This window comes from Vigna angularis, chromosome 3 (genome assembly GCF_016808095.1).
Source record: "Vigna angularis cultivar LongXiaoDou No.4 chromosome 3, ASM1680809v1, whole genome shotgun sequence".
NCBI classification, from domain to species: Eukaryota; Viridiplantae; Streptophyta; class Magnoliopsida; order Fabales; family Fabaceae; genus Vigna; species Vigna angularis.
The window spans coordinates 14,205,109-14,229,418 of record NC_068972.1 but is presented as its reverse complement, the minus strand read 5'-3'; the positions used below and the strand labels follow the sequence as shown (position 1 = coordinate 14,229,418).

General features: G+C 36.6%; 2 protein-coding genes across 7 annotated transcripts; one reads left to right on the top strand and one right to left on the bottom strand.

The window, feature by feature from the left end:
* Nucleotides 1-729: 729 nt before the first annotated feature.
* On the top strand, nt 730-5,412 carry LOC108323119 (bifunctional TH2 protein, mitochondrial). 3 transcript variants are annotated; one of them, XR_001831646.2, is made up of 7 exons: nt 730-1,172; nt 1,686-1,794; nt 2,365-2,655; nt 2,796-3,210; nt 3,316-3,582; nt 4,509-5,119; nt 5,215-5,412. XR_001831646.2 is itself a non-coding variant. In XM_017555467.2 (6 exons), the coding sequence occupies exons 1-6, from the start codon at nt 832-834 to the stop codon at nt 4,919-4,921; spliced, it is 1,836 nt and encodes a 611-aa protein (XP_017410956.1). In that variant the 5' UTR covers nt 730-831; the 3' UTR covers nt 4,922-5,412. The 3 variants fall into 3 exon arrangements, 2 of the variants coding, with proteins under 2 accessions (XP_017410956.1, XP_052730645.1); XM_017555467.2 differs by having other exon boundaries at nt 4,509-5,412; XM_052874685.1 differs by lacking the exon at nt 730-1,172 and adding an exon at nt 1,211-1,531 and having other exon boundaries at nt 4,509-5,412.
* Nucleotides 5,413-8,990: 3,578 nt separating this feature from the next.
* On the bottom strand, nt 8,991-23,807 carry LOC108323072 (inositol phosphorylceramide glucuronosyltransferase 1). Of its 4 annotated transcripts, none has more exons than XM_017555409.2 (11): nt 23,469-23,807; nt 23,129-23,249; nt 22,783-22,968; nt 22,487-22,650; nt 15,141-15,248; nt 14,845-14,982; nt 14,637-14,768; nt 14,155-14,440; nt 13,906-14,029; nt 13,019-13,168; nt 8,991-11,025 (listed from the first exon to the last, which is right to left on the bottom strand). In XM_017555409.2, exons 1-10 carry the CDS (start codon nt 23,721-23,723, stop codon nt 13,033-13,035), a joined length of 1,650 nt encoding a protein of 549 aa, XP_017410898.1. In that variant the 5' UTR covers nt 23,724-23,807; the 3' UTR covers nt 8,991-11,025; nt 13,019-13,032. The 4 variants fall into 4 exon arrangements, with proteins under 4 accessions (XP_017410898.1, XP_017410897.1, XP_017410896.1 ...); XM_017555408.2 differs by having other exon boundaries at nt 8,991-11,021; XM_017555407.2 differs by lacking the exon at nt 8,991-11,025 and adding an exon at nt 12,577-12,944.
* Nucleotides 23,808-24,310: the final 503 nt, after the last annotated feature.

The window sequence follows — 24,310 nt, the reverse complement described above, 5'->3', positions numbered from 1 at the left end:
GTTTCACAGTCTCTCAATATTTTATTTAAGTTTATGTTTTATCTTTATTTTGTTTATCCTCATTCAACACATTTACTTCATTTTCAATCGCATCTCACATATTGTTATGTTGTTGAACCTCATTCTTGTCCTACAGTCTCTAGATTATGTATTTAAGTTTTCGTTTTGATTTCTTTTTTGTTTTCATGCTGCTTTGCACCTCAATTTTTTACCCTCATGTGTTTAACCACAATACTACACACTTTAATATTAACACAAACTAACATTTGAAGACAAAAAAAATTAAATCATAGAAATTCAATTAAAATAATATAACATTTTCACTACTCAATACTAAACATTTTTAATAGGAATTCAATAAAAATACCCAAAATTATAATTAAAGCTTAATTATCATTTTTTTAACTTAATAAAAAAATTATTAGTACATTGGATACTACTTATTTTTAATATCGTGTAACTAATTATATGGAAATGATTCCATAATTATGATATGGAAGAAAGACTCCATTATTATCATTCGGAATCTCGATAAGTTTATGGATTTAAAGTTTTAGATTTGGAATTAAGAAAACGAGAGGCACCCTTACTCTAAGGGTATTTTAGTCATTTCATAGTTTAGGGGGTGTATGGATAAATTTTGAGGTGCATAAAGAAATGCTAGCCCGTGTAGAGCGGAAGCGAAGAGACCCAGGACCAGGAGTAGCACTCGTCTCTTTCTCCGTCTCACTCACTGTGTAGATTGTAAAACAAACACACAGGACAAGAGAGAGAAAGAGAGAGAGAGAGAGAGAAAGAGAGGCATCGGCGCGTGTGTGTAATTGATATTTGATGCGCATGCGGTGGTTCCTCCGAAGCCCAATCAAAAGCCCGCTGAATCTGAACCTGAGCCCGAAGCGTTCATTCTCGTTGAGAGCTTTGGTTCCTCACTGGCCGAGTCCCGCTTCTCCTCGCTCCCTTCCGAGATCGTCAATTCCAATGGCAGCCATCCACAACCACAGCAACAGCGAAGCTGGACTTGCCAGACGATTCTGGATCAAGTTCACGCGCCAATCCATCTTTGCCATGTACACTCCCTTCGCCATCGCCTTGGCCTCCGGGAATTTGAACATCGATTCCTTCCACCATTACATCGCCCAAGACGTCCATTTCCTACGCGCCTTTGCTCAAGCGTGAGTTGGCTTTCTTCAATTTATACTATTCATACACTCATACATGCTTATCCACAAACAATGGCTTCCCTAGGTCTTATTCTCTATAGTTTGGTTGCGGAGAAGCTCTACAATTATGTTGAAATTGTTATCTATCTATCTGTCTGTCTCAGATGGTAGAGTGTGAAAATGTGAAAATGTTCTCGTCACTCAGCGTTATTTATTTCGTCTCACTCAATTTATGGATTTCAAGTGCCGCTCAATTCATATTTTCGGTTGTTTTTTTTTTTTTTGTTGTCTTTTTTCCTTTTGTCAGTTTTCTTTGCAACCAAAACTGGAAGGTTAGGTTATTTGGTGATATTGCATATGCATTCATTGAGGTGAGTTTCGGTCTTTAAATCTAGGAAAGAAACTGTACGAGACCTACTCTACTCTCCCTTGTCTTTTTTTTGTAAATAATAGAAAAAAGTGTTAGAAGGTTGTGCAAAATAATTTGGTTGTTTAAAGTTTCTCGTGTGTTTAATTGTTACTTAGGTATGAGTTGGCTGAAGAGTGTGCTGATGATGACGATGCAAAACTTGGAATCTGTCAGTTGAGGAAGGCAGTTCTAGAGGAGTTGAAGATGCACCACTCGTTGGTACAGGTAAGACAATTTCCTCATTAACACGGTGCTGGACTGAATTATGGTCTTCAGATCTTACTCAGTATGCTTATGTAACTTATATTTGTAAATCGTTACTCTAACTGTAAATAATTCCAGGTTTAGAAAGTCATTTGCTATGATTTTCAACTCGTAAATAGAACAGCCGTACGAAAAATATTGTAGGGTTTGTGTGTTGATAGCAAAGGAAATAAAACTCTTCTATATGCGGATTGGATCCGTTTTCATTAGTTAAAAAGCTCAATAAATTTGCATTATTTTATTATGTTTGAGTTTGATCACACGGGACATCCATTCCAGTGGAACTAGGCAATGGGTGCTTGTAAATTATTTCTGGGAAGGAAAGATATGTACAATTTTTAACTTCTAGTTGGCGTCTTGTATATGAGATTAAGCGAATCTTTAAACTTCAAATATATAAAATGTATGCAACATATTGTGCTAACTTATGAATTTTCAAAAAACCAATTTATAGTTCACATGCTCGGATTTCTTTTCCTTATGCTATCCATTTAGCGCATATTATTTTGGGTTTTTGCTGATGGTGTGTAGGAATGGGGGTTGGACCTTACCAAAGAGCACAATATTAATTCTGCAACTGTTAAGTACACTGATTTCCTGCTGGCTACAGCCTCTGGGAAGATTGAAGGACTAAAAGGTCCTGGTAAACTTGCTACACCGTTTGAGAAAACAAAAATTTCTGCTTATACTTTAGGTGCCATGACTCCTTGCATGAGGCTTTATGCCGTTTTGGGAAAGAAGTTCCAAGAACTTTTGGATTCGAATGAAGGTACTCACCCGTATAACAAGTGGATCGACAACTATTCATCTGATGGTTTCCAGGTTTGTCATATTGACAGTAGAGCCATACCATATTGCCCTTGTGGGTGCTTGGATACTATTTTGAATCTTGGTCAAATATACATTTTAGTCATGGCATTCTTGCAACCCAACTACTCAGTTATTCTTATATTTGAATTTAGGCTACTGCTCTGCAAACTGAAGATTTGCTCGACAAACTAAGTGTCTCTTTGACTGGTGAAGAACTTGATGTCATTGAAAAGCTTTATTCCCAAGCAATGAAGCTTGAAATAGAGTTCTTCTCTGCTCAGCCACTCTTTCAGCCGACTGTAGCACCCTTGACTAAGGAACATAAGCCTGTGGAAGATCACCTCATAATATTTTCTGATTTTGATTTAACGTGCACTGTTGTTGATTCGTCTGCCATCTTGGCTGAAATTGCTATAGTGACGGCACCGAAATCTGATCAGAATCAACCTGAAGATCAAATTGTTCGGATGTCATCTTCTGATCTCAGGAATACATGGGGCTTTTTGTCAAAACAGTATACAGAGGAGTATGAGCAATGTATAGAAAACATTATGCCTTCCGATAGATGTATGGTGTTTTTCAACTATTCTTTCTCCAGTTGTCTTAAATGGTTTAGGAAGCCATTGTTTTTCTCAGACTTTGTTAATTGGCTTTAACCTAATGTTTTTGCAGTGGACTATTTTGATTATAAAGAATTGTCTGTTGCCCTTGAGCAACTTTCAAAATTTGAGAACACGGCAAATAATAGGGTTATCGAGTCTGGGGTACTCAAAGGTATAAGTATAGAAGATATAAAGCGTGCTGGAGAGCGTCTGATCCTTCAAGATGGTTGCACTAACTTCTTTCACAGCATTGTTAAGAATGAAAATTTGAATGCCAACGTGCATGTTCTTTCATATTGCTGGTGTGTTGACCTCATCAGGTCTGCTTTCTCTTCAGGTACATATCCCTTGCCATGAGCTGTAATCTTTGTTTCTTGCTAATAGTGAATCATATTATCATCTTGATTTTTCATTCTGAGAGTCGTCCTTATCAAGCCATGTTGCATAGAGTAAGTTGTTTGGGTTGTTGATGAACAATCGTGTCTCTTCAGTGCTGAGGATATTCTCGCAATGCTTTTAAAGTTGTACGGAATAAGGCATATAATGGTATTGTGAGGTTTATGCAAGTTTGATGTGTTTGTTGGAGAGTGAACTATTTTTCCATGTTTTTAAATCTTTACTTTTACTGGGGAATACTATTTTTTAGTGCTTCTCATTTCTGCTCTACCCATGGTTATGCTAAGGGACTTTTTGTTACTGGTATGCAATAAAAATGGAAAGCTCTGCTGGAATTTCGATCCACTTTAGCAGCTAGCTTCTATTTTGCTACTAGATATATAATTCTCTTTCAACTTTTAGTGATTTTAACTACAGTAGATAGCCAGTTAAAAAAAAAAAAAACACCACAGATACTGATTCAACTTTGATCGTGCAACCAGACAAGATATTATCTGTTAAAGTTGTACATTTCTATGTTACATGGAAAGCATGGACTTTTCGTTGTTATGGTTAGTGAGAATGAATTGGTCGATATGGACTCCGCATTCTTGTTTGTCCTGATCTCTTTTTGTTATTTGCTTGGAGCATATGTGTAATTTTGTATTAAAATACATGTTTTCTGTTGTCTAGCTCTGATTTCCGATATCAAACCTTCATTGTTTCTGTGTAATTTAAATAATAGTTGATGTCTTTCTTGTTTACCCAAGTACTTCATTATTTATGTTTACATTTTGCTTAGAACTTGCCACATGATTAGAATGTTGCAATTGCTTATGTTGTTGTTTCCTATTGTCTTATAATTATATTTTTCTAATTGTTGAGCAGCCGATTTAAATGAGTTGGATGTTCATGCTAATGAGTTCACTTATGAGGGATCTGTTTCCACGGGTGAAATTGTTAAGAAGATGGAGTCTCCCATTGACAAGGTTGAAGCTTTTCGGAGCATATTGAAAAATTGCAACGATGACAAGAAGAAATTGACTGTTTACATCGGAGATTCAGTGGGTGATTTACTCTGCCTACTTGAAGCAGATGTAGGAATTGTCATTGGTTCAAGTTCAAGCCTTAGGAGAGTAGGGATGCAGTTTGGTATTTCATTTGTCCCATTGTATTCTGGCTTGGTTAAAAAACAGAAAGAATACGTTGAGGGAACTACTTCTGATTGGAAGGGTTTATCTGGCGTTCTTTACACAGTCTCTAGCTGGGCTGAAGTGCATGCTTTTATTTTGGGTTGCTAGTCTTATTTTGTGTCTCTCGCACCCAAATTCATGCTAGGCTAAAAGAAAGAAACATATATATAGTGCAATACAAATACACAAGCAGGTGGCTAATTTTTATAAGCGGCCACAGATTTTCTGCTGTCTCTTATTCTCTCACAGGATGTTGCAATTCAGAGATATGGTGTCGCTCTGATTAGTGGATATGCTGTAACCAGGGTATCTGCGATTACCTGGAATTTTCTCAAATGTTTCCTTGACATTTCTGTTTGCTCATTGTTATTGATATCTTCTTTCCCCTTAAATCTTGTCAGGTATGAGAAAATTCAGACAGCAATAATACAAATGCTTGTTAGATCAGGACATCAATTCAGGCTTTGAAGTGTTTGTACTGGTATTTAGTAGGCTATTGCTGTTCCATAATTTTAAAAATTCAGCAGAGATCCTGTGTATTTTGGGTTGACTCCTTGATCATTTTATGAATGCAGATGCAGAAATGATGTTCATGTTTATATTGGGACACTTATTTTATTTTATTCCTTTTCGAATAATTTTGGTTAGTTTTAAGCTAGATTTATGGAATTTTTCTTATATATGTGGGAGAGGTTAAGAATGGAATGGCAGAGGGGCCTTTTATGTATGTTCTTAAAATATAGAAAAATGTATTTTACTTCTAATATTAATATATCAAGCTCGTGAGAGAATTAATTTGCATATGAATTAGAGAAGTTTGGGTAAAGAGAGAAAGGAAATTTTGAATGAATGTGGGCAGACAAATATTTGACGAGGGATATGCTGATAAAAAAATTGTCCTTACGAATTTTAATTAAACTCTACTCTTTTCTCCCTTCTTCTCAAAATCCTCTTCCTTGCATAACCATGGTTCTGTCCCATAGTTGCTGGCATCTTGAGGGCAATTGCACAGGTCCTTGGCAAGGTTATTCTTCATTCCCTTTTGTTTGAATTCTCCAGTGATTTAGTAAAAGGGAAGATTTTGAGAAGAGACAAGGGAAAAAAAAGGTATGACTTAATTAAAATCCATAAGAGAAATTTAAACATTTCACACATATTTTTCACCTAAGTAAATTAATACTCAACCTATGCAATATCCGTGTAATCTCAAAATGCCACAATGTAACAATATTAATAAAAAAGATTACATTAAGTCTTTTTAAACAATATGGGATCGTATTACAAATAGGGGAACAATATTACAAATATAAGGATGAAAAATGTTATTAAACCATTTTTTCGAAAGTGTAATGAGTTATTTGTGTACATATTGCTTGGTGAGTATGTTGCCCTTTACTAGTTGACCTAGTATACACAAAATGGAATAAAATAATTGAGAGGGAAATTGTCCTTTCGAACATGACGGATTGTGATGGAGTTTAAAGTCAGGGAACATAGCATAAATCAAAAGTTTTTAAATTATTTTTTAAAATGTTTTACGATAAAAATATGTTGTATAGGTAAAGAATTTGAAAATATAAATAAATTTTATAATTTTATAGGAGAAATTGGATTTCTTAAAGTTAAAGATTCAAATTTTAACTAAAAAAGTAACGTGTTACCATGTTCATGTATCATCTTTTTATATTCTTTCTCCAACTTAGTTTTGGCCAGAATATAATTGACTAAACTAAGACCGAGACATTATTGGTTTGGTTAAGGTTTGAATATAATAATTTTTAGATTTTGTTACAAACGTTGGTGAAAAAGTTTCTTTGAGGCTAAAATTAATCATGTTTATTTTTCAGTTGACATCATAAAGATTATTTTGTTGTTGATCTTAGGTCAGAGTTTTTTTCCAACTAACATTAGTCAGGGTTTTATTAGTCAACATTAATGGTGTTTTTGGCTAATTGCTTGCACATTAATTTAGATTTATGTGAATTGAGTTTATTTTTAGTTTATGTCAATCGATATTTTTTTTTCCTACCAACATCGATTAAAGTTATTTTCTAAGTAATACATGCTAGGTTATTTTTTTATTAACATTAATTAAGATTTTCCTAGCCAACATTTTGATGATTACGATGTTTTTGACTAATATCAAACACAATCTTTTATATTCATGTGAACTGAGGTCATTTTTAGTTTACATAAGTCAAATTATTTTCATACCAATATTAATTAAATTAACTTTCTAGGTAACATAAGTCAAGTTATTTTTTGACTAACGTTAATAAAGATTTTCCTACCCAACATTTGGAGAATTACTTTTTTTTTCTCTCATGTTAATGAGTTATTTTCTCATTTACATTGTTAATATTCTTCTTGCAAATCATTGTTGTTTCTAGCTCAATATTAATCATGATTTTCTCATATAATGTCAAAAAACTATGTTTTGACAAATGTTAACTATGTCTTTTTTATGTTTAATAAATAATTTTATTATTTATTATTTTTTTAATCAATTATGCTTTAGTGAAAAAAAATGAACCTAATTATTTCATCCTTGAAGCTTAAAAAGACGAGGACATAGTTTGAGTTTCTTGCTTGTAATTGTGTACTGCCTTTGTGAATTGGTCTTTGACCCCAAAAATATTCGACATTGGGAGATTGTGATTTTTTTAGGAAGTTAAATGAAAATGATTTTAACTACTTCACAAGAATTAAATTATTCAACAAATTCGGCTAATAGTATTAAGTTTATCAATTGACTCTATTACTTATCAACGTTATCCTGGGAATTATTGAAAAGTCTTAGTTTCATTTCACTCAATTAGTTAATACAACTGTATTTGAAATGTATTCTGTAAAAATAAATAAATAACTTAAAGGAAGTCTTGTAAAAACAACCAAAAGATCAGCTTTTTCTTTTGAAAATCTTATTAAAAGAATCATAATTTAAAATCAAGGGTGTAATCAAACTTTAATTTTATCAAAATATAAGATTGTTGTAGTTTTAATTATACTATACTTGTATTGAAATTATATTTATCAAAACGTGATAATATTTTTTATGATAAGATTACCTGGATTATTTATAAATATAAAAATAAAAGGAAAATATAAATATAAAAAATAAAAACATTATTTTTATTTGATAAACTGTTATTATAAAATATTTAGCAATTCCGTAAAAGGTAAAAAATTACAAAATTTACTTTAAAGAAAACTGGAAATATTGGTCTAATTTTAGACAAAATGAAATAAAATCAGTTTTAGCATGAAATTTGGGCTGGTTAATTGAGAAAATGATTTGTTTCTAAACATCGATTTATATGGTTGAGTACAATAGAAGAAACTATAAAGCATCCACCAAAATCATGGGCACAATCATCGATTTAACAACCGTAGTTCATACTTTATATAAAGCTTTACTTTTTCATTAAAGAGAAAACCACCAACTCCACAACCAAGATTAATGCAAGGTTGAATAATTATACTCATGTACTTTGCAATTAATACAAATTTGTCCTCATTCTACTGTCACAACTCATTATAAACATTAATAACAGACATTAACTGCCAAATGCTTCCATAGACTTAGATAACCTGATAACTAATTGGCAGCACGAAATAAACTAACAGCATCAGGTTGTTCAATTATGGTGCTACCATAATCAATAGTTTTCCATCGTTTAAGAGGTTAAGTGCACTTTAAATACTTATGTCTTTTACTGTTTGAGAAATTCTTTAAAGAAAAAACCGTTACGAAACTTCAATTTTTAAAGCAAACAAATACTTTAGATATATGATATATATATGGTGATTGATCTTAACAATTTTGAAGATACTAGAAGACAAAGGAGGATCTTATAAGGACACCTGGGTCCTTTGTAAGAACACCAATAGTATACAGAATTAGTGCTTCATAGCTTTGGATTGTTCATCTGCTATTGATAAAACAGCTGGTCAGGTCCACCATATAGATAAATAAACCCCTCTGTCAACTTGTCTGCATTCAATTCAACGCTCTATGCACTCTACTACAATATTATTCTTCAGTATTAATAATTTATTTTATCTTTAGTTGACACCGGATTCCCATTGTAATTCGTTTAAGATATTTTTACTCAATAGAATATTCCTTCTTTGTCAACATTCGTACAAGAAATGGTGAATAATTCCAAGACATGGGTGAACTAGATAGAGCCTTGGCATTTATGTATTTATATAGAATATAGAGAATATTGTTTCATCCATTCCCCTGTTCTAGGAAATATATAACTCAGTGAAAGAATAACTAGAAACTCTACCCTGTTTTCTCTTCATCTCCTTACCCCCTCCTCCGTCAGAATTGTCCTCAGAAGAAGATCATGACGAGAGGGTTGAGAAATCCACCACTTTTTTCCAATATGCTTCTGGGATTTCTGCTGTTGTTGGAGCCATGGCCAAATGATGCCACAAGAAAGGAAGTAGAAACCTGATCAGGACATTTGACCTGAGAAAATCTGCCCTCTAGGCAAGTCTGCTGCTTGGCTTTTCATCTCTCTCTCTCTCTCTGCTGTTGGGTTTGCTGAGAATCAAATAAGGCATGGATCATGTCATGAACTTTCTGTTTAATTAGTACCCATCTGGGCCAATATGTTATGTATATCCTTCTCTGCTCCACAGCAGTTGCATTTATACTACTACTTGTATGAAACTTTTATCATACCTCAGTTTTTTTTTTCTGTTCGTTTAGTTTGGATTCTTACTTTGTTGTATTGATTATGTACAACCGGCAAAGGCCTGGTAATAAAAAGAACAAAAAAGCTTACTGTTTTCTCTAAATTAATTAATCAGATATACTATTTGCTGGATTTATCAAAGCTCTTCCAATGAGAATATAATCACATGACATGATCCTTTATGTCTTTGTATTATTGAAAGAAACAGTCACTCCCTTTATGAGATATTGCAGTTGCAGTGTGTGCACACATGCAATGGCTAGGGAGTAGTGCACAATTGTACAACCTAGAATGATTACTGACTTGAGCTAAGTAATAAAATGAGAGCATGCTTTGCAGAAGAAGAAAAGAATCAATAAATTACACAAGCATCTGGCCACGACCTGTATGTATTTTGGTTCAAAACCATGCAATTCCAATGGCAGATTCTTGAGCACGCACAGATACGTTAAGTATGAATGTAAAGCATGTATCATGCATCTACCCCTTGCTTCAGATCTAATGAAATAATCTGATGATTCTAAGTTCAAAAGGAAGTATTAGACTTTTTTTCTTGTGGAAGGTAGAATCTATCTAGATAAAATTTTGTACAAATAAAAAAATAAAATCAACTTTTCATTGGTTAAAATTAGTTTATATATAGAATAATTATTATTAACCAACTCGTATTAGCTTCTCTAAAATGTTTTTAACTTTAATTTTAACTTACAGAAAAAAATATTCTTTCCTAGAATTGTTTTTGCTATAAAATTTCTATCTGGCCTGAAATGTATTAAACATCTGTTACAATTAGCAGCATCTGCAGAGAGGCTTTTGAGTTCTATGAAAGTTAGCTGCAACTCATATTGCTGTGATAAATTCTATTTTGTATTTTGGCGCAAGTTGAAAATTCATGATGTCTGATTTGAATAATTTGATACTTCAAATTACTTCATAAAGCTACGGTTAAGAGTGTTTCACGTTCGCTTCTGATGAACAATCATGCCGTACAAAAATGGTATTTTTGTATCTTCAAGTCATAAAAGTCTTTGCAATTATCATATTCTTATTACTTTTTATTTTCAAAATGCTAATTAAGAGAACAAATCAAACTGGTTGATCTGGTCAAACTTCTAACAATTATATCACTTGAGTTCATAATAAATGGCCCTGAACGATCTGAGGTAAATCTTCATCAAACTTTATAATCGGATTAACAATAGAAAATGAAGATTAAGCCCCACTGCGAACTTACATGCACTGGGGGGAAATAATAAATTCAGCAAGTTAGTAGTTCTCTTTCCGAGTAAAGACAAATAAAAGGCACATATCTATAGTTTTCTCCAATAATTAATCAGTAAATTTCATCTGCCACACTTTTACTTCAGGATAAGCATAATAATTCCCGTCAACTCACCTTCAATTTGTCCATTATCTACGTTTTTTCTTTATTAAATATATGAGTTGGTTGCCATGTGTCCCACCTGGTGGAAAGTGATGCGCACCAACAAAACTATAACCTGTCTGAATAAATAAGTTTTTATTATTGGCCTGTGAGTCATCAAGGAAAAACTGACAAGCCAAATATGATTAACTTTGATACTTTGATTAGATATAGGGTAGTTCTTAGTTCTTACTGAACAAAACCAGAACCAATAGAGCAGCACCAATACAACATCCAGAAACAATACAAACAAGGACTCTTTTTCTAACTTTTTTTATACTTTCCACTCTATTTTGACTTCAAGTGACTAATATTGATACCCATTATGAATTTTTTGAGTAATTAACCACTTGGGTTGCCATGCCTGTACCATTTTTGAACTTCATGATTTTTAAAAAGATATAGACTAAGAATTTAATAATTTGACTCTCTATAAGTGCTACTTACACTAGAACAGAAAAGAGATCTTGTATGAATAAAATCATAACTAGATTTTCTTGTGCGAGTTCCACTATCACGGGGAACAAGTATGGCAAGTCAAGATTGCTATGAATCTAGTATAGAAATTGGTCTTGAGTGAGGCTTTGCACTGTCGGAGTAACAGTGTATGTGCCACATAAGAAGTTTATAGGATGTTTTTACCTATCTCATAACAAAGCTAACATAAAACACAGAACACAGTAAAGATATTATGCTATGCTAGTTATTGCCACCTCGCATAGAAGTGGATCCCATATGGAGGACAAGGACGAAAACAAAAGTATACTGAAAGATACAAATTGGTTCTCTTTATTAAGAAAAGCAGAGATGAGAGATGAAAAGGAAGAAAGTGACAAAACTTGAACTTTATATCTCTTCCTCTCTTATCGTATAAGATACGGATAATGTATAAAACAGGTTCTGGGTTGTACCCGATGTGCACCACTCAGTAGTTGGTTAAGACTAGTTAATATAATCACAGTTGTTCATTTAGTAAATTAAAGGTACTCTCACTGTGGTTCCATAAAATTGCAAACAACTTTCATACACTGATACACAGATTTTCAAACAAACAAAAGGTTGGTGTAATATATGAAGATACAATTAACTTTTTTTTTGTTCGTTAAACCTGTCAAGTGTGTTCGAATTAAGGCTGAAGTACTGCCAAAACCACTCTGAAGGTGAAAGATAAAAAAAAATCTTAAATATGTTCACTAAAATTACGAATATTTATCCAAATATGGACTAATATTCACATGTTTTACTCATGTAACTGATTGGAATTAATTTACACAACCAACCAATATTTAATGTTTTAAACCAATGCTCTCAGTGTTTAGGGGTTCAGACTTGGTAAAAACATAAAGTGATTAAAGTAAACTACGAGCACTGATAATCTTTAATAAAAATGAAATTAACATGAGCAAAAATGCACCATTTGTAAACAATTATGCAAATGTGTTTTAAGAACAAAAATATAAGTTTCATTAATCACATATGCCAACTTGTTTACTCTTTTTTTTTTGTAGTCATTTCCCAAGCAACTACACATGCAGGTTTTTCTTAAAAAAATGTTTATCTTATTTGAGACTAGATTGTACTCTTGAAGGAGCCACCTAATCTCTTAAAAGAAGACTAATGAAGCAATGCAATTATGATAACTAGGAAAAATACATTATGCTAAGTTGACAAAATTAGTTTTACATTTGTCAAGGGAACAACGCTACCCGTTATTATTGTGTTCAACTATAGGACTATAGGGTAGCTGTCAAAAAATGCTTCCCGTTGGTTGAATACAATAATAACCACACTAACTCTCAAATATTAGATAAGCTAGATGAATACAATAACAATCACACTACCAGTTGATTAAAAAGTTTTTTAGTTTTATCAAAAACCAAACTTAGAGGTTTTCCTAAGAATTTCTTCAGCGCAATGCCACGCTTTGTTGTAATTTTTGCATGAGCAGTCCAAGCTCAGATAAAATGTGAGGGTCGGTGTATGGCAACGTATCCAAGTCCTGCATGGATCCATGATCCATATTTTAATGAAATAGAGGTGAATAAAGAAACAATCTAACGCAATTTGCATCACCTCAAAGAATTCAATCAACAGCAGAAGCTTGCTTTGCGTGCGACATCCCTCTCTTCAAACCCTTTCACAAATGATCTGATAGCAAGATGTTCCGAAGAGTATGTCATGAAAGATACTAATATTACGCCACCGACAACCATCAAACCTAACCTGTTAGAAATATAAAAAAAAAAAACGTAAGTGGAAATTCGAAGAGAAAAATGCTGTTTTTTCCTCTTAACTACTTGAAATTTACAAAACCGAAATATAGTTAACTTCACCTCAAGCTGAATGTATAAGAAAAAGGGAAGATAATTTTGGTGGCATTGTGTGTGCCGAAAAAGAGCAACAAGCATGTTGCTTTTTGACCAGAAACCCATACCGTTTGTTAAAAATTTACTTCACTTCTTCCTCCCTCTCTCTTAAAGAAGCATGAAAATAACAGCAGACAAAGTTATCAACACACCTAATAGTTTCTAAACTGCCATTCTAGCTTGATGTGTAGAAGAGGGACTTTATTAATATCCAAGCCAAAAATAAAGTATAGAATGACCAATATAATCGTCAAATAATTCTATATTTCATGATCCCCCCTCCATGTCTTGGGGAGGATAAAATCACAACTCACAAAGCATATCAGATGCGCTTTGACCGTGATTACAAGTTACCACTCGAAAGAGGCCAGCCGCAAACAGTGTGTTCTTTGAAAGTTTTTAGTTTTTGACATTTAATATTCGACTATAGTCAATTATCACAAAAACATACAGAGAAGAAAGTGTTATTTTTAAAATTTAAACGAAAAATAGGGCCAATAGAATTATACAGAAAATAAATAGAAAGTCGAACAAGATCAAGCACGATAGCAACAGTATATATTTAATGATATCTTTACTAATAAAGAAAACTACCGTAAAAACAATGCAGTGATCCCAAAAATAAAAGGCAAACAGGGAGCAGCAATGGCCAAGAGGGCCATCCCTAAACCATAGAACCACGTAGCAGCATTACATGATGACATCTGACGCTGGTGACCTGTTAATAATATAAATGAGATAAAACAAAGGATGATAACTAAAAAAGTAAATATAAAAATAAAAAGTCCTCAGGACACAGATGAAAGACAATCCCCGAATGGGCTCTACTCCGCCAGAACTTACCTTTTCCAGAATCCTCATCAGAAGATTCGGGATGAGTAAACGAGGAAGGCGTATGGGATGCCAGAATTTTTCCCCATTGATAAATCAAATTGAGATAACTCCCAAATAATGTAATGAAGATTGTGAATATCCATTCATACACCAAAAGAAAACCAGTCCATGGAGCCACTTGCCGAGGTACTATCAAGAAAGCTAGTCCAAGAGACGCCACTGCAGCCAACAAACAGACACAGACAGAAATAATGTCCAAATATGCAGGCACCTTGTTCTGAGCACCTTCTATGAGCTGTTTAACACCACAATTAATAGTCAGTATTGCTTATAGAAAAAATAATACATGGTATTTTAAAAATCCAAATACACAAGCACCATGCATATCCAACCCAGTCATCAGATGAGTATGCAAGGACACCTCACATAAGAGGATTCAAATTCTTAGTCGAGGTAGAAATGATGGTTGAGGTATAGAATTAAAAACTGACCTGATGAGTGGAACTGATAGTTGAGGAAGAAATAGGAGCATATACAATTGGCCCGCCTGATTTAATCCTGTAATAAAGTTGCCTGATATGATCACGTGAGTTTCTATAACAGGAACCATAGTACCCTTGATTCTGCAGAAAATACAATATTATGAGGCGCATGGAATTCCTAATGCATAAAGAATAAAATCAATCCACGATAGCTGACCTTTAGAAATGAACGATAGCTGAAGAACAGCACAGCACAAAATGGTAACAGAAAAAGAAAGTTTACAAGAAAATAATCTTTAGGATTTTGGCCCCCTTTAGTTCCAGGAAGGGATTCCTGCAGTTGTTCCCTTACATTCTGCAGCACAAACAAGGTAACAGCAAATTGTTTGCATTACTTTTTGTCACAAACTTCAACATAGTCACATGACTACTTAAGCAAGATGGCCTTTCAAAAATTTACAGGAAAAAACATTTGAGATATTGATAAAATACGATAATAAGTAGCACAAGTACCTGCCAGACATCAACAGGTTTCACTAGCCAAGATGTCCACCAGTCCCAAGGTTTAAGAGGGCCAAGTGTATAGTGAATCACGCGGAGTTCATTCTCATCTACCATCCACTGGACAAGTCAGCATGAATAGTTATATAACTGAAGTAAAAGATGCAATGTAAAGGAACACCGACATATTTAAATGCATATATTTGGTGTACGTGAGAGGATGCATGAAATATTAATAGCAGCTAACGCAAACTAGGAAAATAAGTACAAGTCTACAACCAATATGAGTTGCAAAAGCTGAAATGCTGAAATGTTCATTCACCTCCCACCATTTTTAAAATAATTTTGAATTGATTGAAAGGAAAAGGTTTCCAACAGACCAAATGGTAGAACACCAAAGTATTTGAAAGGAGTAACATTAAATCACACAGAATACGCAAAACACGGCCGAATTTTCTGTCCCGGGGTCATAGACTCCTTCAGAGAAGTGTTCTCTGTCCAAATTACTGGAAAACGATACACAAGTATCCCCAAATTAGATACATATTTAAAAAATATGTAACTTCTACAAACCTTTTGCCTTAAAAACAGTCAGCATTACGGCTACTGTTCACGATATTGTAATAATACATCTACAATCTATAACAATTGGGGGATTCTACACAACTTTCTTTTCTTCAAAATTACTTTTAAGTATAATTATTTCCTTTGTATACAAGCTACATAACTGTTATCTTTCCTGTCGTTGTTCTTTCAATTTTTTTTTTTCAATATCTCTTGCATCGAACAAACAGAGAAGAACAATAAAAATATATTTTAACGAACTCGTACATATTACGCTTGTGATTTCACTATAATTGCTAATGACAATTATTATTACACCTATTTTAATATACAACTGCTGCTACTTTCAGCCAATAACTGTCTCAGTTCCCATCATTTACCACCTACTGAAAAATCATCCTTGAATGTAGAAATTGTTTTTTCCGCACTATCTTTGTCCACTTGATTTCACTCTATGCTTAATTCTGCCAATTTAATCTTCACTAACCTAATCAAGAATGCTCTTCCTCACACAAGAACACAAGAAAGGACGAAAGAATATAGAATGATATTCACATAACCAATGTTTGTACACTGAGAACAGAGGCTTAACCCTCTTCACAGGTCAATACCTGTCAACAACTAACTCTCCAAAAGTCCCTCTCCCACTAACCAACCCTTTATTTATAACTACCTCATCCTCCCCCCTTAACTGTCAAACAGTTAAATGATGACAGCTAACTCGCTCTCTTATTCCTTCTCTCATATACAATCCACCCCTGCTTATTATTCTTATGCCTATCAATACCCTCCTCCTGAAGTCCAACCTTGTCCCCAAGGTTGAAGTCGGGGTATTGTTCCCTGATGGTCACTTCGTCCTCCCAGGTTGCACCATCTAGGCCTCCCTCTTGCCACTCTATCAGCAACTGTGGCACTTCCTCTCCTCCTTGTTGCGTCTGCCTTTTGCCTAGCACGCCCATTGGCCAAAACGATGGCCCTTCCACTTGTAGATCCTGCGGTAGTTCCTTCTCCACTCCTTGTGCGCCTATAGCCTTTTTTAACTGTGACACGTGGAAGACGGGATGTATCCTCGCGGTCTCCGGCAGCTGCAGCCTGTATGCCACCTCCCCAACCTTCTGAATGATCTGATACGGTCCAAAATATCTGGCCGCCAATTTTGAATGAAGCCTAGTTGGCATTGAAGACTGCCTATGGGGTCTTATCTTCAAATAAACCCAATCTCCAACTTCAACATTTGCTGGTTTTCTTCTTTTATTTGTCTGACGCACCATCACTTCCTGTGCTCTCTCCAAATGGAACCTCAATTGTTTCAAGGCTTCATCTCGTGTCTGAAGCTCTTGACTTACGGCCTCTACCAGTGTTTCGCCTGGAATAAATCTGTGCAAAGAGGGGGGTGGTCTCCCATAAGCTGTCTCAAAAGGAGTGCACCGTATAGCTCCCTGATAACTGGTATTATACCAGTATTCCGCCCAAGGCAAGACTGCCATCCACCCTTTTGGCTACTCCGAACAAAAGTATCTTAGATAACCTTCCAATACCCGATTCAAGACCTCTGTTTGCCCGTCTGTTTCAGGGTGGTAAGCGGTACTCATATTCAGCTTCGTCCCCTGACCCTTGAACTCCCTCCAGAAAATGCTCAGGAATAATGGATCCCGATCACTCACTATGGATTGGGGAATCCCATGCAATCGGATGACTTCCCTGATGAATACTTCCGCAAGGCTGAGTATTGATGCTTAAGGGGTAGGAAATGGGCGTGCTTACTCAAGCTGTCCACTACCACCAATATAGCATCGTGCCCCTGCGATTTTGGTAGTCGCACTATGAAATCCATGCTTAATTCCTCCCATACTGCATTAGGAATTGGCAACGGCTGCAACAGCCAGAAGAAGAGAGATATTTGTGTTGTTGGCACACAACACATCTGCCACGAATTCCGTCACGTCTTTCTTCATTCCGGTCCAATACAAGGACTGGGCTATGCGCCTATACGTTCGGTACACCCCGGAGTGGCCCCCAGTCTACGTTACATGGAATTCCGCTATCAACTTGGGAATCCACGTTGACTGTGCTGACAACACCAGCCTGCCTTTGTGGTGAAGCCTCTCGTGTTCCAGGGTGTAAGCGGGGTGGGTGTTAGGATCTCTCCTAATTTCCTCCATTGCTCTCTGTAAAAACTCATCCGCCTCCACTGCCCGCACTAACTCCCCGAAATCTTGCCAGAAGGACCTGGCTACCATGCCCAATTCTTTTTCCTCTTCGTCTTCCCCCTCACACTGCCTTGACAGGGCATCCGCAGCTTTATTCGCAGCACCCGCCTTATAGATTATCTCGAAGTCGTAGCCCAGCAGCTTAGCAATCCAATCCTGTTGGTTTTGTGTGGTGATACGCTGTTCCAGCAAATGTCGGAGGCTCTTTTGATCTGTATGGACTACAAATCGCTGCCCTACGAGGTACGGCCTCCAATGTTGAATGGCCAGCACTAGGGCCATCAGCTCCTTTTCGTAGATGGACTTGCTTAACTTTCCCTCGGATAGAGCCTTGCTAAAGAATGCTATCGGTTTTCTCCCCTGCATCAGGACCGCTCCCACGCCACGTCCCGAAGTGTCAGATTCGATGTGGAAAGGTTGCTTGAAATCTGGCAATGACAGTACTAGGGCCGTAGTCATCGCCCTCTTCAGTGTTTTCCACGCCTCCTCTGCCTTCTCGTTCCAAGCGAAACCTCCCGTCTTCAGCAGCTCCGTCAGAGGTCGGGCAATCTTGTCGTAATCTTTGACGAACCTCCGGTAATACCCCGTTAATCCCAAAAATCCCCTCAAGCTCTTCACCGTTTTTGGCCTTTCCCATTCGACGATGGCCTTTATCTTCTCATCATCAATCTCCACACCCCTGCTTGAAACATGTCCCAAGTACTTAACTTGGGTTTGTCCGAATTCGCACTTTCTTCGGTTAGCCACCAACTGATCTCGCTGCAGAGTCGAAAGAACGCGTTCGACATGCTCGAGATGTTCCCCCCAAGTGCGACTGTAGACTAGGATGTCGTCAAAGAATACAAGGACGTACTTTCGTAGATAGAGCTGAAAAAGGCTGTTCATTGCGCTCTGGAACGTCGCCGGCGCGTTGGTGAGCCCGAACAGCATCACTACGAACTCATAGTGCCCCTGGTGCGTTCTGAGCGCCGTCTTCTCAACATCCTTTTCACTCATACGAATCTGGTGGTACCCAGCCTTCAGGTCCACTTTAGAAAAATAGGACGCTCCCTTCAACTCGTCCAGCAACTCCTCGATCACCGGTATGGGGAACTTGTCCGGCACCGTCGCTCGGTTGAGTGCCCGGTAGTCTATGCAGAAGCGCCAGCTGCCGTCCTTCTTTTTCACCAGAATTACCGGACTCAAGTAGGGGTTGTGGCTTGGTCGGATCACCCCCATCCGGAGCATCTCGGCGACCTGCTGTTCTATCTCGGCTTTCATCGCGTGTGGGTACCGGTATGGCCGGATGTTAATGGGATCAACGCCTTCTTTAAGCTGTATGTGGTGCTCCATCTCTCTGTTAGGTGGCAGCCCCGTAGGCTCTGCAAAAACCACGTCATGTTTGTCCAGAAGTATCTCCATTTCTTCTTTCTGTTTTTCGGTGAGGCCCAAATACCTCTGTGCGTCATTATGGGCCTCCATTGAGCCCAATTCCCAAACCATGAACCAAGCCTCTGCTTTATCAATTTTTAACAAAGCACTGGGTCCCACCCCTTTACGTTCCCAACGTAGGGTCCCCCTTCACCGTTATCTCCTTCCCTCCTTGTTGATACACCATTGTCAGCTTCCCCCAATCCACCGTCACTTCCCCCAGTTTCTCCAACCACTCCACCCCGAGAGTCACTTCTACTCCCCCGAGTTCGAACAGGTAAAATCGTTCAACAATCTTAGCATCCCCCAACTCCAGTGCTACCTGCTCACAGCAACCACTGATTCTCTTCTTCTAGCCGTCTCCCAGACTCACCATATATGGTCGAGTATCCACCACCGCCATCTTCAGTTCCTCCACCACCCTTCGATCGATAAAGTTGTGGCTCGCGCCACTGTCAATCAAAACCAGTACCTCTCGTCGCCCAATTCGTCCTCGTAACTTCATCGTCTTGGGTGACGTGAGTCCGCCGGCTGATAGAGCCGATAACTCCATCTTAGCGATATTCAACTCAGTTCCCACATCGCTTTCAGTTTCTTCCTCCTCTTCCGCTAAAATTAGCATCCTTAGACCCCTCTCTGGGCAGCGATGGCCGGGGCTGAAGGATCCGCCGCACCTGAAACATCTCCCCTCCTCTCTCTGTTTGATATACTCCGAGTATGGTAGATTGCGGACATTCCGATCACTTCCACCGCTGTTGATTCTCTCGTTATTTCGCCCCTGGGTCGCGTCTTTCCTAACAGACCCAACACTTTCAGCCGGCCCTCCTCGTACCGTCATGTCACGATTAGATTCCACCCGTGTCATCGCACCTGACATTTTTCCCCAAGAACCTTGATTCTTGGACACCCATCCTCCTCCCGCTTTCGAAGTCGTACACAACTTCTCCACGTCCCTCCATGCTAATAAAAGCCAATTGTAGCTTCTCCTCCTCAGCCACCACCCTTTGGACCTCGAAAAACTTCTCTGCTCTGCCTATCCATACCCATGGCTTGCCCCCTTCAAACACGGGTAACTCGACCCGTTTCCTCCAATTGACCATTCCTCCTTGGTTACCTTCTCCGCCTCTTCCCTTTTCGCCGTTGGGTCCACCCCCATTATCATTCATCGACGATTGACTCTCATTCTGATGTTGGCCTTTGTGATTGTGATTACGTTCTCCAAGCGCTTTCAAGATTGCTTGAATGTCCTGTCGTATCGCTGCCGTCTCTTGTCGCAGAGCCCCCGTGTCTGCTTTCGTCTCGGCTATTGCAATCTCGACCGCCTCCAAGTACCCTTCAACAGCCACCACTCTCCCCTCCATTATGCACTAGCTTCTCCTCTCCAATTGGGATCTGACAGGTCGGACCAATTGATAGGTTCCTAAATTGGGAACCTAATCAAGAATGCTCTTCCTCACACAAGAACACAAGAAAGGACGAAAGAATATAGAATGATATTCACAGAACCAATGTTTGTACAGTGAGAACAGAGGCTTAACTCTCTTCACAGGTCAATACCTATCAACAACTAACTCTCCAAAAGTCCCTCTCCCACTAACCAACCCTTTATTTATAACTACCTCATCCTCCCCCCCTTTAACTGTCGAACAGTTAAATGATGACAGCTAACTCGCTCTCTTATTCCTTCTCTCATATACAATTCACCCCTACTTATTATTCTTATGCCTATCACCAGCCAATAATGTCATCTCCGTTGAAAGATGGCAAATCTACGTTCTTAACAACCAAACAGACTACGATTGTCATCCTGACATTTTTATTGAATTTGATCCCTTCTCTTCTGTAATCTACTAAAAAAAATCTCTAAATCTACTCAAAATTTGCCAATGTCTTGTCAACACAGACCGAAGCCTCAGTTCTGGCTTCCATCCCCTCCAAATTTCTCTTTCAATTCATTCTACCTCCCTATCAAATGCATCATGATATTACTCTTAACTGGTCAGAAGAATTCCCTCCTTTTAATCTGGCACGTTGGACACCAAAAATGATAAAATACCAATTGACATATTGGAGAAGGGTAATATTAAATCACATAGAATACACAATAGTACAGCAGAATTTGATATCCTAAAGTCATTGACTTCTACAGAGAAGAGTTTTCTGTTCAAAATACTATAAAATAATACACAAGTGTCTCCCTGTTACGCACATTTTAATATGTAACTTCACCTAACTTTCTAACCCTAAGTTATCAAATTATAGTTATTATTCAACTTAAAAATGCATTGATGCTAATGACAGTGAGTATTTCACCTATCTTGAAATGCAACAGATCCTACTTTCTGCCAATAATTGTCATAAGTACCCCTAACTCAATTCCCATCGCCAAACATGCCCCAAAACCCAGATTCTAACAGGAATTAAAGAAGTTTAAAATGTTAACATCATGGAAAATTCCTAGGCCTTCCTTCTACATCATCACCTTGACCCATCTATATATCAAAATTAACAAGTGCAGATTCTAACTGCCAAAATTTCCATATGCCAACAGTAAAATGTAAATACAACAGCAGTATCACAGCACTAAATAATTCCTTTAAGCAGTCTTCTAATATATTAATATCGGTCACACCGCAATGCCATAACTATTAAAGATCGACATCAGCACTCATTCCAATTTCTAAACAATAAGCTCCTAAGCCAGCAAAAAGGAATTCGTCACAAAATAAATTCCCTGCCATCATTGGGTTGGCAGTTTCATCTTCTCGTTCATTCCATCAATTTACATGCAATTGTTACAAAAGATTTATTTAATTCTTCCTTTAACATATCCAGAAAGGCTTTAATTATTGGTACATTAATTAAAAATGTACTATTCCCACGACGAATATATGTTGTTCAGACAGTAGGTGTTAAACTAATTGCATCATGTGAATTGGAACATTAACTAAACATCAATACATGAACATGTAAAACTTTTACAAGTTAAATATGAAGCAAATAAGGCAACTGAATCTAGCAGGCGTCCATCTGAACTCAAAACTCGAATAAGGAGGTAAAGCATCATACTTAAGTTACGAAGGGAAAAAACAAATCGGGAGATGTATCACTTATGTCTTGCCCCTAAATACTTATAGGAAGGAACCATCCTCTTATTTACCTATATTCCAGTACCTTGTTAGCCAGCATGTAAAGACCAACATCTGCATTATAAAGAGTGGAAAGTCGCTCCATTTCAGGAACGGGTCTATTTTCCAACATTTCGGGGGTCAAATTTGGCTCAAAAATATGTGCGTTGGGAAATCCAGAGTAATATGAATTGAGAAATCCCTGATCCCCTGTGAAAGCAGGAATATAGATAAAGACAATTGTTCAACCCTAGTAGGTCCAAATCCATATCTGATACAAGTTTCTTCAAGAAAGGAATAAAATAATTGCACATAATTAGTTAAAAAAGAAAAATCTAATACCTCCAGTGTAAGATGGCAGAGTGTTTACTTTACTCATCATGTCATTGAAAACGGCAGCAGATGGCTGGACCACCATGACTCCTGAATTCAACCTCTCAGAATGTTTTAAATTAGCACAGAATTTCCCACATTTGAATAGGTCTTCAATATTCTTAACCACAATAGTGTCAGCATCAAGATAAACAACTGCACGCACACATTCAAGAAACCCAATAAATCATACTTCATAAACATGGCAAACTACATCCTATAGGAAATGCAAAACCCCAAAAGGAAAGTGTATAGTGTCCTCTACAACTTCCATAACCAGACTCAAGAAACAACACAAGAATCATAAACACTAGACCTTTCTTGTAGTCAGTCAAGTTAAATATTTTGAGCTTTGTATAGACACCCCAAAATCTCGTTGGACGTACTTGATTAGGATTGGCCAGCAAACTAATCTTCTCAATTATCCACCCATCAGCCTACACACAAAAAAAAAAAACACTGCATAAACCATACCCACCATACGTGAATGAAGAGTTTCAAAATCAACAAAACCATTCATAACCGCCAAAATTTACGATTCACGTCAAATGAAACAGTAATATCAAATTTAATATAAAGTGGCAGTCTAAGTAAAACTGAATAAAAGATTTCATTTCTCGTTCGGCGCTAATACAATTCGCATAGGAAAGCAGTACCTCGAGAACATTATTGGCATAATCAGAGACACCATCAGAGACCAAAACGACCATGTCTTTGTTGGATCCAGTGTCCCGTATAGATTTTCCCAGAACTCGAATGCCCAACAAGAATTCATCTCCGTACAATAGAGTCACGTATGCCACGTCAGTCCTCTCAGATCCCAAAGATTGAACTGAAAACAACAAAACTGCGAGCCATAACCATATACTTGTACACGATTTCATTCTAACTCGATTTTTCACGTTAAACATTTTCTCCGTAAAAATCCCTTCTCGCTTAGAATTCGAACCGTTGAAGGGATTTGAATTTTCTGTGCATGCTGTGGCCTACTGTGTTTTGTTTTGATACCGAGTTTGCATGACATCGTGGGCCAGAAAAAAAAATTACCACATTACACACATTTTTAATTAAAACAGATAAAGTATTACAGTTATTTAATTTAATTATTACTGGTGGAAACTGCATGTCCACATTTCCTTGTAATAATATAATAATAATAATTCATAATAAGAATAATTAAACTTGTTATACTTAATATTATAACTAGCAGAAACACAATCCGGATTACATTGTATGTTCGCATTTTTTTTATTATATTCTCTAATAATTATTTATAAATAAATATATATGATTTTTTATTTTATGTGATTTTATTTATTGTAAGAAAATAAAATAATTAAATATATTGTTAATTGACATTATAATATTGAAGATATGTTATGTTAAGAAGTTTAGTTGTACAAAATGAAAATTCAGTGCACTTATAATTTAATTTTACTTAAAATATGATCAATTATATCTTTTTTAATTAAAAATGTTTTTAATTTTGAACTTTGGT